General features: G+C 36.9%; 1 protein-coding gene across 2 annotated transcripts in view; it reads left to right on the top strand.

The window, feature by feature from the left end:
* MDGA2 (MAM domain containing glycosylphosphatidylinositol anchor 2) overlaps positions 1-16,613 on the top strand; it is a 376,726-nt gene extending 360,113 nt beyond the window's left edge. For both annotated transcript variants that reach the window (XM_039363106.1, XM_039363107.1), the window contains 2 exons: positions 15,728-15,833; positions 16,381-16,613. In XM_039363106.1, the coding sequence (XP_039219040.1) occupies positions 15,728-15,833; positions 16,381-16,469 (195 nt within the window). In that variant the 3' untranslated portion in view covers positions 16,470-16,613. The remainder of the gene's footprint in view (positions 1-15,727; positions 15,834-16,380) is intronic.
* Positions 16,614-17,598: the final 985 nt, after the last annotated feature.

Below are 17,598 nucleotides of genomic sequence, written 5' to 3' on the forward strand. Positions count from 1 at the left end.
ATTTCCCTGGAGGAAAAAAAATATCTGTTTTCTTAAAATCTCATCTTAAATCTCTTGGTCTCAGTAACTGAATTCTTTGTAGTCCCCTGTGGTTGTTTCTCACAATATTAAGGGCTATTAGATAACCCATGTCTGTTGGGTCATCATTTCAGAGTAATTTCTTACCTAAAGAGAGAAAACAAAATGACAAAGTGTGGGCAAAAAATCAGTGGGAGTAAGAGCAACTTCCAACTTCCTGCTAGTTTCCCCATTAAGTTTCCTTGTGGGAATTTTGTAGGGAGCATTGCAGATCTTCCTTCCTTCCTTCCTTCCTTCCTTCCTTCCTTCCTTCCTTCCTTCCTTCCTTCCTTCCTTCCTTCCTTCCTTCCTTCCTTCCTTCCCTTTCTAGCAGGCAGGTAAGTGATTGCTGCTGGGTGGAGAAAGGAACAAGGATTGCAAGATTGGCTGGGAAACTGTCACAGAACAGTGAAAATAAGGGGTCACAGATTTGGGATCCATTCTGTAAGTTATCATATTTGAGGTACATTAGTTTAAAATCTATTGCCCTATAATTTACTGTTTCTTCAGTTAAGGGCCATGACAAGAATTTTATTAATATATAGATAGTGTGAAGTCTCACAACACATTTCAAGAAATGGTCTATATATTCTGAGGAGGGCAGGTTAAGCATAAATAATGATAGAAGACAGGATTGAGGGGGTGGTCTTAAAAAACTGTCTAATGGTTGTCCATCATACTATCAGACCTTCAGTCCAAAAACTATTAAATTGTCTCTCATTAAATTATCTTTACTATAAGTAATAGCAAGATTTGGAACAACCAGATGTACTTCTTCAGAGCTGCCTCTTGCCACTTTCCCACTTTGGTTTCTTATGTATCATGCATGTAAAACTCATGACTAATTTTCCCCAAGTTATATTTCCCATATGTGAGCTAGTGCTTTGGAGTTTTCTTGTCAGAAAAGAGAGAGAGAGAAAGAAAGAGATGGGAGGGAGGGAGGGAGGGAGGGAGGGAGGGAGGGAGAGAGAGAGAGAGAGAGAGAGAGAGAGAGAGAGAGAATTATATTGGCAGTTTTGCTAACAAATTGGTCTACAGAGTTTTCTCCCCAGGAACTCCTGATTCTGCAAAGTTCTTTACAAGTGCATCGATCAGAACTGGGGCTCTTAACATGTCTCTCTGGAGTTGGGGACAATGTGTGCATTCATTTTGCTGTTTCTGCTGCTGTTGTTTGTGGGTTTGTTTCTGTTTTTGTTTGCAAAGACAAGTAGCTTTACATTCCTTCCTTACCCTGGGGAATAGCTAATTGGGTACATGCACAATAGAAATTAGATGGACAAATAGTATGCACAATGTTTTGCCAGTAAAATGGTTATTGTATATCCCATTGGGGAAATTTTGCATCACTCAAAAATATCCTTAATTTCCTCCACTTAAATAGGCTAGCAGGGTTGATTTATCACTCTTGTATTGGCCCAAGGTCTTAATTTATTTCATCCATGTATCTTAGACATAACTGGGGTAGGATTTGATTTCAATAAGAAGTTGCCACCTTTCATGTCCTTAGGATTTCTAGACTCAACCATACTAGGATATGGAGTAATTTTAACCTGAAAATGCCCCTGAGGATGTTTAAAGTGCATTTTCCTCAGCACCATTGGATTAATTGAATCCCCTCCCACTAATTTCATCTATGAGATGAGGAAGGGTTGTAAATTTATGGATATTAACTTAAAGCAACAATTAGTTATCATATCTATTAAATACAGTATATATTTAGTATTTAGAGTATTCATATAGTGATTAAAACAATAGGCTAGAAATCAGGTAACTGTGAGTTCTAGTCCTGTGTTAGGCACAAAGCCAAATGGATGACCTTGGGCTGGTCACACATTTTCAGCCTAGGAAGAAGACAAACCACTTCTGAAATCTTGCCAAGAAAACCACAGGGATTTGTCTAGGCATTTTCCCAGAAGGCACACATGCACACATGGATGCGTGTGCATACACCCACATACAAACACACAAACAATGTAGGTACAGATTTTCTGTTTCAACAATGAAGTTGAAACAGATCATTTAGCTTCTTTGGGGTCATCTAGTATTTGGATTTTTGCATTCCAGGACTGGTTGCAAGGTGCCATTCAATTTCTGGTGGCACAGTGGTTAGAATGCAGTACTGCAGGCTAATTCTGCTGACTGCCAGCAGTTCAATCCTGACTGACTTCAGGTTGACTCAGCCTTCCACCCTTCCAAGATTGGTAAAATGAGGACCCAGATTGTTGGGGGCAATATGCTGACTCTGTAAATTTAGAGAACATTGTTAAGCACTCTGAAGCGCTATATAAGTCTAAGTGTTATTGCTATTGCTACTCTCAGTTCTCAGTTTCTTCAATGAGGCCAGGCAGTAGCCTTAACTTTGTTCTCCTTTGAGCCAGAGCAATGCTACACTTCAGTGCTAGTCCTGCAAACCCATATGCAAATTCAGTTTAGCCTACTGAATATTGGCTCAAAATTAGAATAAGGATTAGGTTGGAACCTGAAATTTGATGGGGTTTATGTCTGCTAAATGGTCTATCATCTCTCTGCCACTTTCAGTCCATTTGGTTAAAAAAAAAAAAGCAGCTGCAGGCAGTTTGTTGTTCCTTTATTATAGCCTGCAGGCAAATATTTCCTTTAACTGAATCTTGAAATAGCACAAATTGCAAATTCAAATTGAATCATACTCTCCTCAGATATCAATTCTCCACTTCAAAGTGGATCAGGGTTGATTTGCACAAGTATAGTAGATGAACAGATTGCAAGTAGTCAGAGAAAAGTCACTCAATATACACTTAACAATGCACTATTGTTTGTTATATTGAATGTTTTTTTTTTAAAGCAGTATAGATACTTGAGGGGGAGGACCAACAGTGTGAAAGAGATGTTATATTTAAGTTTCATGAACCATTTGATGATTGATATATAACAAATAGACAAAAAAAAAAACTAATCACATGATGAAAAAATTCAGTATTGGCAAATATTTTTCCTTTCTGTTATCTATTTTCTTCATGATGGAAGCTGATTTATATCCTAAATTCATAGAGTCAAGCAATAGCTTTATAAGGTGTTAATCACTTTATTTGAGTTCTTGATCAAAGCACTTTTTTTTTGATAAAATGAAATTGCTGCTTAACCATCGTTTTGGACTTTATATTGCTCACCAAAGCACTTTTTCTTTGCTCGTGAATTTAAAAAGGTATTTACATTTGCCAGGAACATATGCAAGTGATTGCCAAATAATTCCTGGAATGGATATGCCATGTTTGTCTCCAGCTGAGATGTATAAATCGGTAAAACTCCATTCTCAGTCTTTGTTCCTAGTGTTTTCTTTTTAAAGTAGAAGTATTGATGACCTACCTGTCATTTTTACCATCTTCTATTCAGAGGCATAGTAATAAAAATGCAAATCTCTCTGAAATTGTTCTTTGATATTTAAGATTTCTCTGATGTAGACTTTTTGATGCACATTCCCTTGATGTCAGTTGTTTTGCTTTTCAGCATAGTTTTCAGTAGTTTACCCCTCAGTTGTTAGTGGGGAGTTTTGGTATGGATTTCAGATAATTTAAGGCAAAGCTAGTTAGTCTTAGTGTGATATTAGCTGGCTGGAGAGGGGGAAAGAGATAGAATGCATTGGTGTTTCACAGGAAGAGGGCATCACACACAATATGATTAACCTAATCTGCATGATTTGGGTATTGGCATGGCTGATGTCATTATGTGTTTTCATGACTTCTACCAAAAATAGAATAGAATGGAATGGAACAAAATGGAATGGAACGGAACAGAACAGAATAGAATAACAGAGTTGGAAGGGACCCTGGAGGTCTTCTAGTCCAACCCCCTGCTCAGGCAGGAAACCCTATACTATTTCAGACAAATGGTTGCCAAATCTCTTCTTAAAAACTTCCAGTGTCCGGTGAATCCTTTTCCTTCCCATCATTTGATTTAACATTGATTGGAAATTAAACCGATTTTTTCAATTATTAATGGCAGCTGAAAACCTCAATATTTCCTGAAAGTTTGTTCAAGAGAAATTTTTACGAGTATTTGATGTTTGTTTCCAAAGCCATACCCTTTACTGCAGATGATGGCATCTGGCTCCCTCCTGAGTTTTACTATGCTACCTGTGTTAGGTCAACAATCAGCAAAAAGAGACCACACTCTGGTTAGAACATGTTCTAACTTTTATCAGAGTCTGGAAATAATTCAACAGTGATACAGATCCACTGAAAATCCCATTGAATGATTGCTCATCTCTCTCTCTCTTTTTTTAAAAAAATATTGAAAGTTTTAAAAGCAATGATAACTACTAAGAAAATGGACAGAAAAAACAGGAAAAAAGAAAAAAACTAAAAGTGCAATAAAGGAAAAAATAGAAAAATGAGAAAGATATAAAAATGGCTTCTGTTGTTCTTCACAGCAGATATACTGTAAGTACACTTGTATCTGGTCTATTTTCAAACTGGCACACAGCACTAAAATGGCTTTAATTGCACTTGCCGGTGAACTTGAGGGATTGGGATTGGAGTCATGCAATTACAGAAAGTTGTTTCCATGTTAGACTGATTGTTTTTTTCTCTATCTCTTTTTCTCTGTCACACACAAGAGATGTAGTTTCTGCCTCTCTCTCTCTCTCTCTCTCTCTCTCTCTGTGTGTGTGTTTGTGTGTTGCATTTTAAAATACAACTTTATTTTGACTGGACCACTGACTCTCTGCATTTATCTCCTGAGATACTCTTTTGAGAGTTTTTTTTAATATACAAACAACCAAACAAATAAAAAACAATGGAAAAAATACTGAAAGGAAAAAAAACTACAAAGAAAACCAAACAAAGTATGGGTAGATTAAAAGTGCAAGCTACAATATAATGTAATCAATACGTAGGGATGAATCAGTTTGTAAACAACAAATTAAACCTTTCTCATACAAGATTTTTTTTGCCATATGTACATTCAAACTATACTATGATATTTCTCTATGTCATATATGTGTGTGTGCGGGTATATGCATAATCGTGGTTTTTTTGAGAGCTGAACGCAATGTAATTTCATTTTATTTTGTACTGATTAGTGTGAAATGTTTCATTAGCCGGAACCATAACAAATACTGCAAATACTATATATTCTTGCTTTGACATAGTGTACATTTAAAGTGATAAAGATTCTATTCTATTCTATTCTATTCTATTCTATTCTATTCATACTAGTCTGTCTTTCCACTGAATCAAAGTGAGCCAATTCAAAGGTTGGAAGTAAACATATGCATTGAATTTAGGATTTTAAAACTGTTGTAATAGTTTCTTTCCAAACAAGCATGACATCTTCTTGGCTATACCCTCAACTCAAGTAATCCAAAATTTATCATATGCCTCTAAATTTCAGGTTTTGAATACAAGATGCATTGTTTCATTGATTATGTGCCATCAAGTTGTTTTGATGCCTAGTGATCACACAGATTTTTCTCCAAGGCAATCTATCCCTTACCAGTTCTTTCACGCCTTCTAATATTGCACTCATTACCTCTGTAAATGAGTCCATCTGTTTTGCTGCTGGTCACCCTTCTTCTCTTTCTTTCTACTTTTCCAAAGAGCTTATCTTCACATAATGTGTCCAAAGTATGATAATTTCAATGTGGTTGATTTGTTCAACAATCTACTTTCTTGGCTATCCATGATATTCACAGGAATCTTCTCCAATACTAAACTTCAAAGGTATTAATAGTTTTTCTATTCTACTTAAGTTCAACCTTGATTTTCATAGAGAGCCGCAGAAAATACCATGGTTTGCATGATTCTGATCTTTGTAGGCATCAAAGGATCTGAGGAACTCTCTCACCCCAATGGGATTGTTCCCACAGAAAAGGGCTTGCTATATACCCCATCTGTCAGGGAATTGCAATTGGTGGAGGCCAGGATAAGAGCCTTTTTTGCTATGGCTCCTGCCCTTTGGAACATTCTGCCACTGGAAGTGAGATCCACCACCACTTCTGGAAAGTCAGAAGGGTCTTAAAACCTGGTTCTGCTGGCTGGCTTAGAGTCTTGATGTGGGCTCTTTATGTTAGAGATGGTTGCCAAAGTAAAAGAGAAGATTCCATCTTAGTGGCAGTCGTCCTTTTGGCTTTTAGTCTCTATGTAATTATTGATTTTAATTGCTTCTATACAGTATTTATATTTTTTTCATTTTGTATACTAACAGTAACAGAGTTGGAAGGGACCTTAAAAGTCATCTAGTCCAACTCCCTGCTCTCACTATTTCTGATTTCTCGCTATACTATTTCTGATAGTCTGTCCAGTCTCTTCTTAAAAACCTCCAGTGTTGGGGCAACCACGATTTCTGAAGGCAATTTGTTCCTCTGGTTAAATAAGTATCAGCACAGGTGGGACATTCAATTCTCTTATCACCCCTGCTTCAACTAATCTTTATTTTGCATTTTAGAGCTAAATGGGAAGGGACATAAACCTCCTAGTTAATTTTAGTGTATGAATCAGAGTGAATCTCTGCAGCAAATTAGATCAGCACAAAAATTAAAATGTTTTAATAGTATCTTTGATATGTTGAAAAACATCCTACAGTACATTTATTTTATGCTTTCCTGGCCCTCATGTAATCAGCAAGAGTTTTTCATCCAAAGAAAGCATATGAATGCTTTACAACAATCCCTGAATGGATAAATTTTAACAATACCTGTGGTAACTCTTTAAGGCTTCTGGGAGGCCCTCAGTTTCATACCGCTGAAAAGAGAGCGGTTCAAATGGCAGGACGAGGCTTTTCATCAAATGCAATTTGGCATTTTGCAAACTTAGATGTATTCTTTCTGGCCACCACTGAAAATTCACCAGCATTCCACGTGTAGCATTACCCCCTCAGAGGCCACCAAAGCCTAGTCCCTCACAGCTCCACTCCCCCTCTGTCGCGCTCTGCAGCTGCACTCTCAAGGTGTTAGTAAAGTGTCCTTTCTAGCAGAAGCTCATGCGAAGTGAGGAGGTGGAAGACTTTCATCGTCAAAGGGGGTGGGGGGGGCTTTCAGGAACAAAGATGACAAGCCCCTAGCCCCGATAGTCAATGCGTGATGGTGTTTAACAGCCCCAGGCAGTCATAGCAGCAATAGTCAATGATTTCACAGTGACTGTTTGGAAGTAAGTGGGGTGGGGAAAACCTTGGCTCCAGGCAGCAATAGGAACATGAACAAAGGTAGTCAGCATTCTGTAGTAACAGCTCACCCTGCAAGGGCAACTCCCCACAATGTCTATAACTTGCACAAATAACAATAATCAAAGTTTGGATGGCTGCTGGTCTCCAAAGCAGTAACGACCAGCCTCTCCTTCTCTTCTGTCGTTGTTCTCTTCTGTCATGTCTCGTTGGTGTCCCCCTTTCCTTTATTGTTAAAATCTGAATTTAGCAACCCCAGCAACTTTCTCTCTCCTCACTCTCTCTCTTGCCTCCGCTCAGGATATCCCTCCTGCGAAAGAAAGCAGTAAAATTCCACCTTCTCACTCTCTCTCACTCTGTCCTTCCTTCTCCTTCACAGAAAGGGATCAGCTAAAACCTCAAATCCCTCTTCAACTTCACCTGGTCTCTCTCCGACAACAGCAACCACCCCCACCCCCTTTCTTTCCTCTTTTTTTTTTCCTTCTGCCCGATCCACACCTGTCATGCCCAAAACCGGCAGCAGCTGTCCCCCAGGCAGGCTCCTGCAAAGCCTTTCAGCCAGCCCTGCTACACACGCAAGAAATGGATTTAGTTGCTGCTATCCACACTACACAGTAAGCCAGAATTGTGAATAATTCTCATTCATTAGGAATTTGCAGTTTGTAACTCAAGTATGAGCAATCTATGGACAACAAATAGAATCCTTATTCTTTTCAAAGTCCCTAGGGCCTAGAACAAACCCAAACTTTTCCCCAAACCATTTTATAGCTGCTGATGTTTTCTTTTATCAGTCTGGCTGAGACAGACTAGAGCAATGCTTGTGAACCTTAGCAACTCTAGGATGTGTGGACTTCAGCTCTCCAAATTCTCCAGCCAGTATGCCTACAGCATCTGGGGGATTCTGGGAGTTGAAGTCCACACACCTTAGAGTTGCTAAGGTTGAGAAAGAGTCACTTGTTACCATGGATGCCTTAGACAACGTAAGCAAATAAGGAAATTTGCTCATGGCACCTTCAAAATGAAAGCAGATGCTTCTCAGCAGGGCCCAGTTCCATCAGATCCCACAGGCCAGAAGATGGAAGTGCCCTCAGAAATGTTCTATGGAAAACCCAGTAATCTACCTGGCACTTTTCACATATTTCCCAGATACAAAAGAGGCTAAGCTTCAAGTATGGGAAAAAAATACAAACAGCACTATTGAATTCCTGAAGATCCAATGTAGGATAATTTAAAGCGTACAAAGTACTTGGTGTATTATAGAGTGGAAATGGGTTATCCTTTCTTGTATTAGGTTCATCATGAATCATAATTAATAGGGGCAGGCAACCAGTCTGTCACTGAAGACCAATTTGTATGTTCTGCTTCCAACTCCGCTTTGAACCCTGTTCTTGGAGACATTGCTCATGGGTAGAGCATATGATTTGCATGCAAACTGTTCCATCCATCAGTCACCATCCAGCATCTGACAGACATTAGAAATAAGTATCTAAATGTAGCAAGCTATATGAGATAGATTCCTGTTAAATTACTTGGAATTAACTTATTTTAAGTTCTGAGATGCAAAAGTCCAAAGAGTTGAAATGGCAAAGCAGAGAGACAAGACAGTAATCTCCAGTTGAAAGCCTTTCTAGAGCTACAGCTTGCTATTGCTCAGGACACCAAGAGAAGAAAAAAATAACCATTATTCTTTGTCCATGATCTCCTGAACCTTTAAAATCAAGAGTCATGTATCCCCAAATGTATATTTTCCTCTTTCCTCACAATACATTTTCCTTTTGTGATGCTACCTTTCAGTTATATGCCTGCTGGAAAAGTTTGTATACTGAAGACTGGAATGCAGTGCTTCAAATTAATAAAAAAGAGAGCAATTGTTGGCATGCCCAACAACTTAGGTCTTTTTTTTTTTAAATTGAGAGCAGAATTTATACAGGTAGTCCTTGACTTACAACCATTTGTTTAGTGAGCATTCAAAGTTACACTGGCCATGAAAAAAGTGACTTACAACTGGTCCTTGCACTTACAACCATCACAGCATCAAAACTGATCAAAATTTGGGCACTTGACAATCAGCCTGTATTTATAATGGTTGCAGCATCCCAAATAAATTTAGTTTATTTATGTATTAATACTATAAGATATAAAAATACAAAAGAAAATATTAGGAAAGGTAGGGGAGGGAAAAGGGAAGGGAAGGGAAAATGCGAGGAAAGGGGGAGGAAAGAAAAGGCACTGACTTCCAGCTCCTTTTGGTGCAGTAGAATAACATAATAACATCAAACCTCAACTTTTTATTTTTACATAATAGTATAAACTAGCCATTTTTATAACACCAACAATTTAGGTCTGATGTGTATATATACTTTTGAATGTCCAACTTCCCAGTAGTGAACTTCAAATGTTTTGAAAATACTTCTCTATTTTAAAAGATTATGCACCAAGTTATAGCTATAGCAAATTTTAGACACAAGATAAGGAATAGTAAGAGAAGGTAGGACTCACACTTAATGTCATGAAAGACAGCCTGCATTGGGTATGGCCAGTACAGAAGATATTTCCCCTAGTCACAAGGATTTACATTGCATAGTGCTGCCCTTTGTGTGCCTGAAGAGGGTTGAAAAATCAATTGGGATGGAAATTTTGGAATACTTTAAAAGTAGCAGGGTAAAAGTTATTGCCTTTCAGATGAAGGAAGTTTAAAGTGATCCAAATGCTTGTTAAAAAAAATCAGAGAGAAAAATAGGAGGAGGTAGGAATATTGAGTTATGTTCACTGCCTTATTTGTAATAATAATAATAAGTGTGGAAAACAAACTAACAAATGAATACAGACAGACAAAGTGCTTCTGGAGGAAATGACACAACTTTTCATGTTGCTAGATGAAGAATATGAGATTTTACATCCTTAGGATTCTCAGTAGTAGCGATCCCTTGTTTCATATCTTCTTCTATTTGTGTGCAAAACTATTTGAGATTCTAGGCTACCTTTAATCAAGGAGAGACACTGGAACTTTAGGCTTGTTTCAAAGTTACATTTTTGCTAGAAGTGTTCATATCTAGGCTACTACATCCAGATGACCACTAGATGCCAGCAAATAGTTCCAAATAGTTCTTCTGTATCTTTTTGTAGATATCTAGTGGTCGTTCAGTATTTTGCAGTAGAAATATGGTGATCCATTTACTTACTTACCAGAATAATAGAGTTGGAAGGGATCTTGGAGGTCTTCTAGTCCAACCCTCTGCTCAAGCAGGAAACCCTATACCATTTCAGACAATTTCTTCTTAAAAACCTCCTGTGTTGGAGCACCCACAACTTCTGGAGGCAAGTCCTTCCTTCCTTCTTTACTTACTTACTTACACTTGGAAGATGAATCTGGTGTACTCTAACCTTATTTCCCAAGTGTCGCAAAAACAAAAGTCTTTTGGACTCATCAGCTATGCCTGGAATTGTGCTCCAAATTAGTGACTTAATAGTATTTGGGAAACTGTGAATGGGATTAATTATTATCCAATTGATTCCTCTGTCCTATGTTAATTCTTTGTTAATACCAAATTATTCCCCATTTCATTTTATGAAATTATCTCCAGTATTAGTCAATTTAAACTGGAGGGAGAAAATCTCAGTTAATAGTCCAGCACAAATACCATTCCTGCATTGCTTAATTTCTGTTATCTCTGCAAAAAGGCCTTTGAAGTTGTTACAGAATTATTTTTTTCTGCCAGACTTGATGGCTACAACAGCCTAATTAAACTGGCCATGTTAGAGTCCCATATGGCATCAGGAAAAGGAATGTGCAGAAATGACATGATTCTGATCACTGCTAATCCCAAAAAAATGCTACCTTTTCCAGGAAATGTCTTAATCCTTGCTTAAACAATTGAACTAGGAGGTAGAAAGGCAATGGAATGGGACAATTGACCATGGCCAACTGGTCACAGCCAACTCACCACAGCCAACTTGCCATAGGAGAACTCACTGCAGGGCAATTTAACAATTCAATTTAATTATTTAAAATAATAAAAGTATATTTTAATTTTTGTCAGTCACATTTCATTTTGACCCTTCTTTTGCATCCTTTCTTTAATGATTCTATTCCACTATTTCTTTGATATTAGTGTAACTCTTGTCCCACAGTGAATTGTCCTGCAGTGAGTTGGCTGTGGCAAGTGGGCTGCAGCAAATTGTCATAGATCCAGAAGGCAGGAGGGGACCTACAAACTTTCCAGATCAAATCACTTCCCTTCAGCATTAACTGGGGTAGGCCATCGTTAAGCTAATAAGCACTTGAGGCATCTGAGAGCATATTGTGGATGTTCTGACAAAATGGCTGCTAATGGGCAGATTGATATTTGTGGAGTCCTTCATGCCCTCTGAGCTTATTTGCTTGCTGACTTTTAGTTATCTGACTAGGTAACATCTTCAGGGGTCTTCACAAAACATCGTCAAGCAAAAAACCAAGTTCAAAGAAGACCTGATGAGAGTAAAAAGTAGAGAAAGGAAGTAGAGAGTCAGTTATACTGGACTTCAGTCTGACTAACAGAGATGAAATAATAGAAGAGGTTGAAGTTACAGAAACTTTAGGAGAGGGTAACCATATCATACTGGAATTCAACATAATGCAGACACAAGTAAGTGAACAAAGTCAAGCTATTGTCTTAGACTTTAAGAGAGCTGACCTCAACAAACTAAAAGAGAGTTTAAGAAAGATTCCATGGATGGAAATCTTAAAGGATGGTTTTGAAGAAGAGATTAAACAACTATTTGCCTGACTAGTGAGGAGATTGAGACAGTAATTAAAGAATTAAAATTAGGTAAGGCAGCGGGTATGGATGGTTTGACATCTATTTATTACAAAACATTGGTACAAGACATGACTCAACCTTTAAGTGAGCTTTTTAATAATATATTACAGGGTTCAGAGATTCCCCCGTCATGGGGTAGAGCTTTTATATCTTTGATTCCAAAAGAAGATCAAGATCTCACTTTACCAAAGAATTATAGACCTATATCTCTCTTAAATGTAGATTATAAGATTTTTTCAAAAATTTTAGCCAACAGGCTTATGAGGGTTTTGCATCATGTAATACATATGGATCAAATGGGTTTTATAACTGGAAGGTACATGAAGAATAATGTCAGACAAATTATTAACTTATTAGAATATTTAGATAAAAATAATCAAGTTTCTGCAAGATTGATATTTTTAGATGCTGAAAAAGCTTTTGACCAGCTAAATTGGCAATTTATGTTAAGATTAATAGAGAAAATGAATTTTGGAGGAAAAATTTTACAAGCTCTTGGTGTTATTTATCAAAAGCAAACGGCACAACTTATAGTTAATGGGGGTTTGTCAGAGGTGTTTACAATAGAGAAGGGGACTAGACAGGGTTGTCCATTGTCACCATTGCTGTTTGTTTTAACTTTGGAAATATTGTTGATTAAAATTCGAGAATCACAGCAAATAAAAGGAATAGAAGTTAATAAAAAAGAATATAAATTAAGGGCTTTTGCAGATGACTTGGTGGTTACCTTAGCTCAACCTACTTATTCTGTAATAGAGTTATTACAATTGATACATCAGTATGGACAGGTTTCGGGTTTTAAAATTAATAACAATAAGACTAAAATATTGCCTAAAAATATGACTAATCTGGATAAGCAGACTTTGGTTAAGTTGACAGATTTTGAGGTTGTCAATAAGGTAAAATATCTGGGGGTTATTTTATCTGTTTCTAATGCAAAATTGTACAAAAATAACTATGAAAGGCTGTAGGTCAATATACAAAGAGATTTGGAAAATTGGGAGAAGTTGCAATTATCTCTTTTGGGAAGAATTGCGGCAATTAAAATGAATGTTTTGCCAAAGTTTCTTTTTTTATTTCAAATGATACCTATTTTAAAGAATGAGGTTAATTTAAATGAATGGCAGAAAGGTATTAACAAATTTATCTGGGCAGGGAAAAAACCAAGAGTAAAACTTAAAATTATACAGGATATTCGTGAGAGAGGTGGACTCAAGGTACCGAATTTGAAATTGTATTATGATGCTGTGGTTTTAACATTAATAAGTGATTGGGTTAATTTAACAAATGTAGAAATACTCCTCTTAGAGGGTTGGGATTTACTTTTTGGATGGCATGCCTATTTAATTTTTAATAAAAAGGTTGATAGGGTCTTTAAATCTCATATTATAAGGATTTCTTTACTTCGGGTTTGGAGGAAATATTATAGAAGTGATTTTAAAATTCCATTATGGGCTATACTGGGGCATGCAATTGAAGGGATAAGGAGAGGAGTCAAGATGGATAGCGTTTCTTATGCACAACTACTTAGATGGGATGGTAAAAATTGGCAATTAAAATCTTTGGAAGATTTAATACAAGAAAATATTATTTACTCATGGTTTCATTATAGACAAATAGTGGAGAGGTGGAAGATAGATCGTAATGTGGGTTTCCTTAGAGAAGATGAGAATTTATTAAAACAAATAAAAGATCAAAGACGAACCCATATTAAGAGAATTTATGGGGTGTTAGTAGAATTGGATTCAGAAGTAGAATTAGTTAAAGAATGTATGGTTAAATGGGCACAAAATTTTGATGAACCGGTTCTATTAGATACTTGGGAAATTATTTGGGTGAGGAATGTTAAATTTACACAAGCCCAAAATTTAAGGGAAAATTTTTACAAAATGTTTTATAGATGGCACCTTGATCCACAAAAAATGTCTCGTATGTATCCTGACTTACAGCCTAAATGTTGGAGATGTGGATGTTTGGATGCTACTTATTATCATATCTGGTGGTCATGTAAAAATATAAAAGCTTTTTGGATTAAGATATGGTGGAATATTCAAAGAATTTTTAGAAGAAGGGTAAAATTTACTCCACAACTGTTTTTGTTAGGTATTGTTTCTGATTGTGATACTAAAGAGACTATATTGATGTTAAATTTAATCACAGCGGCAAGGTTGTTAGTAGGGCAATGTTGGAAGAAGGAATCTTTGCCTACCTTGCAAGAGTGGTTTTTTAAAGTTTCTTATTTGGCGGAAATGGCAAAGATTTCGGCTTTCTTGAAAGACCAATCGCAAGAGAAGTATTTTTTGGTATGGAAAAAATGGATAGACTTTATACAATATAAGTTGGATATAAAAAAATATTATTTAGCTTTTCAATAACTTATACTTAAAATTTAAGATATTTTATAGACTTTTTTCCTTTTTCTTTCTTCCTATTTTCTCGTATTTCCTTGTATTTTTGTTTTTTTATACATATATTATTGTTAACTAGTTTACAATTTCTTTAATTAATGTATTTAGATTTGTTTATGGTTTATATTTGTTTTAAGACTTTTTGAAAAAATATTAATTAAGCCTGTATTCAGCTCTGGGAAGGTCGGGAGAGGGCATGGGAGGGTTTGGGGGTTTGGGGAAGGGAACCGTATTGTTTTGTAAAATTTAAAAATTTTCAATAAAAAAAACAAAAAAACAACTATTTGCCTGGAATGGTATAAGATCTCCTGCTCATGACAAGACACTGTAAAACTCTGAGAAAAAGCATTTGACAACTTTTACTTTTTTTATGCATCTTCTAAAAAGTCTTCATTTTTTTTCATTCTAGTGTTTTTAATCCATTAAAAAGAATCAATAAATGGGAAAGTATGGGAATATTCTCATATTGAAATATATTCATGAGAATGCATTTTAACTGTTTAGTTTCATGACCTTGAATTAAAAGTTGGTTCCATCTGATAATTTCAAATTGTGTCATATTTTGCAGAGAACTTCTTCCACAATGGAACTTTGAATAAAACATACATCAAACTTTAGTGTTCTTTGTTCATGCTTTTACACATCACCGAGACACATGTTCACTCTGACAACATTCAGTAGCAAAATAAATAAATAAATAAAACTCTAGAAAGAAAGCAAAAAACTCATAGAACACTGTGTTTGTTAGCCTGGGTATAGGATTTAACATGTTCTGTAAGTCCCTTTTTTGGGGGAGGGAGGTAGTTCACAGAAAGGAGAGTAAAGTTGATAATTAAACAATTAACTTGAAATAGGATTTGCTTAAAAATATTTTGAGGAGCAAAGTCAATAGTCATCTGGTTAACACTTTCATAGAACGGACTAGTAAGCACTGTCCTAAAGTAGGAAGTAAGGACAATAGCAAGTTTATAAACATTTTCATTGGGGAATGAAGCATTCTTGTGTTTCAAAGTAAATTAGTTTGTAATCTAGCTGATTCTGCCCTTGTAAAAATACCACATTGATTTGATGGCTAAAAAGCCACAAACTTCTATTTTGAAATAATCAAGGATGTGTAAATGTGTCACAGCATTAGACAAAAGGTTTCATACATCTCTGTTACAAATATGCTAAACTTTCTATATTTGTGCATGTTCCAATTACAAAATATCTTTGAATTCTGCTAGGTTGGAGAATATTGAACAAGACATTCTATTTTCATCATATTAAAACCTCCTCTTGTGTCACTCGTGGATTTTATTTTTAATGTCAGTGTTCTTTCTATTTCAGATTGTTTTTGAAGGCATCCGTGGTCGAGGCATTGAAGGAGACATTGCTATCGATGATATCTCAATTGTGGAAGGAGAATGCACAAAATCGGATTATGTAAACAACCGTACGTGGGCTTGTTAACATCTCCCAGTAGTGTCCCAAACTAGTGTATAGTTTCATAACATGTTAGGGCTGAAGGAAATTAATTCTTAGGGCTGTGCAAAGCCTTGAAAGGGGTTTGAGCAATAGCAATAGCACTTAGATTTATATACCGCTTCATAGTGCTTTACAGCCTTCTTTAAGCAGTTTACAGAGTCAGCATATTGACCCCAACAATCTGGGTCCTCATTTTACCAACCTTGGAAGGATGGAAGGCTGAGTCAACCTTGAGCCGGTGAGAATCGAACCGCTGGCAATCAGCAGAATTAGCCTGCAATATTGCATTCTAACCACTGCGCCACCACTGCTCTCAAAGTGATGCTTTGAGAACACCTATAATTCATAAAGCGTGGCAATTCCTGACTTGTCATGAGTGAAACAAAACTTTTCCATTGTTTCACAATCACCAAAATATAGTAAGCCATGTCCCCATGCATACCATTTTCTGGAATGAATTGGGCAGCCTAGTTTGAAAGGTGATTGTATTTCCTCCTTTTCTTTGTTTTGTTTAGATATACCTTCAGAAGCAATCAGGACACTGCCCCATATACGGAGTTTCCCCATTTTTCTTCTTGTGTCTGTCTTAATTCATCAGAGGTGACCTTATTCCGGCAGAGGCTATAACACAGATGTACCACCCACTGGCATGAAGAAAAGGGAACATTTTTAAAACAAACAAACAAACAAAAAACTACCAAAGATTCCTCCACTGACTAATGACTGAGTCAAATAAAGATTTTTTTTAAAGTATGCATATATATATATATATATATATATATATATATATATATATACACACACACACACACACACACACACACACACACACACACACAAACACACACACGCAATTGGGGGTTTATTAAAAAAAACAAAAGGAATGAACAAACAAGCAAATAAATGTACCATTCTGGACATGAAGGAGAGAGGCCTTCAGGTGCTCTTGTGGTGAAAGAGTAACAAACGAACAACAGGAGAATCAAATGACACCAATACACACACCCATTCCCACATACCCCAACCAATAATTGGGAGAACTCTGTCAAAAGAGCTATAGAATTTCTTGTCAAAGCACAAAGTCATGGCTTGTTTTGTTTCAAAGACTAGTTTGCTTGTTGCCATGGAACCTTAATGGCCTGCCCCAAAAGAGATTTCATAAAAGAAGAGAGCGAGAGCGAGCATGGAGGAGAGAAAAGTCCCTTCACCTCACTGTCAAACAGGGTATGAGAGGAGCTGGCATTTCCCCCACCTTCACCTTCCACACGAGGTTTTTAAGCGTCGAGTTCAGTCCAGCCGCAGGCAGGAAGCAACCCAAGGCACCGGAGTTGAAGACATTCTGCTGAAGTTCCTCATGGCAATTGCTAGAAACTATATGTGGTCTCTGCTTTGCATGTGTTCTGCTAAGTCCAGGACATATTTATGGTGACAACAGCAACACTGGCTTATCTAGAGTTTGCTTGTGTGGCCACTTAAACATACCCGACACTCTCCTATGTGGTCTTCGGAACCCTAGCCCACTTGCCCTGGCCCTGCTCCTCCCACATCCCACTCCCAGTGAACATCATTTGTCCTTATCAAGGGACAAAAAACCAAACTACCATCTTTTTTCTAAAATGCCATGGAAACCAAGTGCCTTCAATGATAACAAGCCTGAGAAAACGGGGTAGGGGGAACATACACATGTGCACACACACACAAAAAAAGTTCCAGCAGACAGATGCTTGTATAGC

This window comes from Crotalus tigris, unplaced genomic scaffold (genome assembly GCF_016545835.1).
Source record: "Crotalus tigris isolate CLP2741 ecotype Arizona unplaced genomic scaffold, ASM1654583v1 scf7180000019550.566604, whole genome shotgun sequence".
Taxonomy (NCBI): Eukaryota; Metazoa; Chordata; class Lepidosauria; order Squamata; family Viperidae; genus Crotalus; species Crotalus tigris.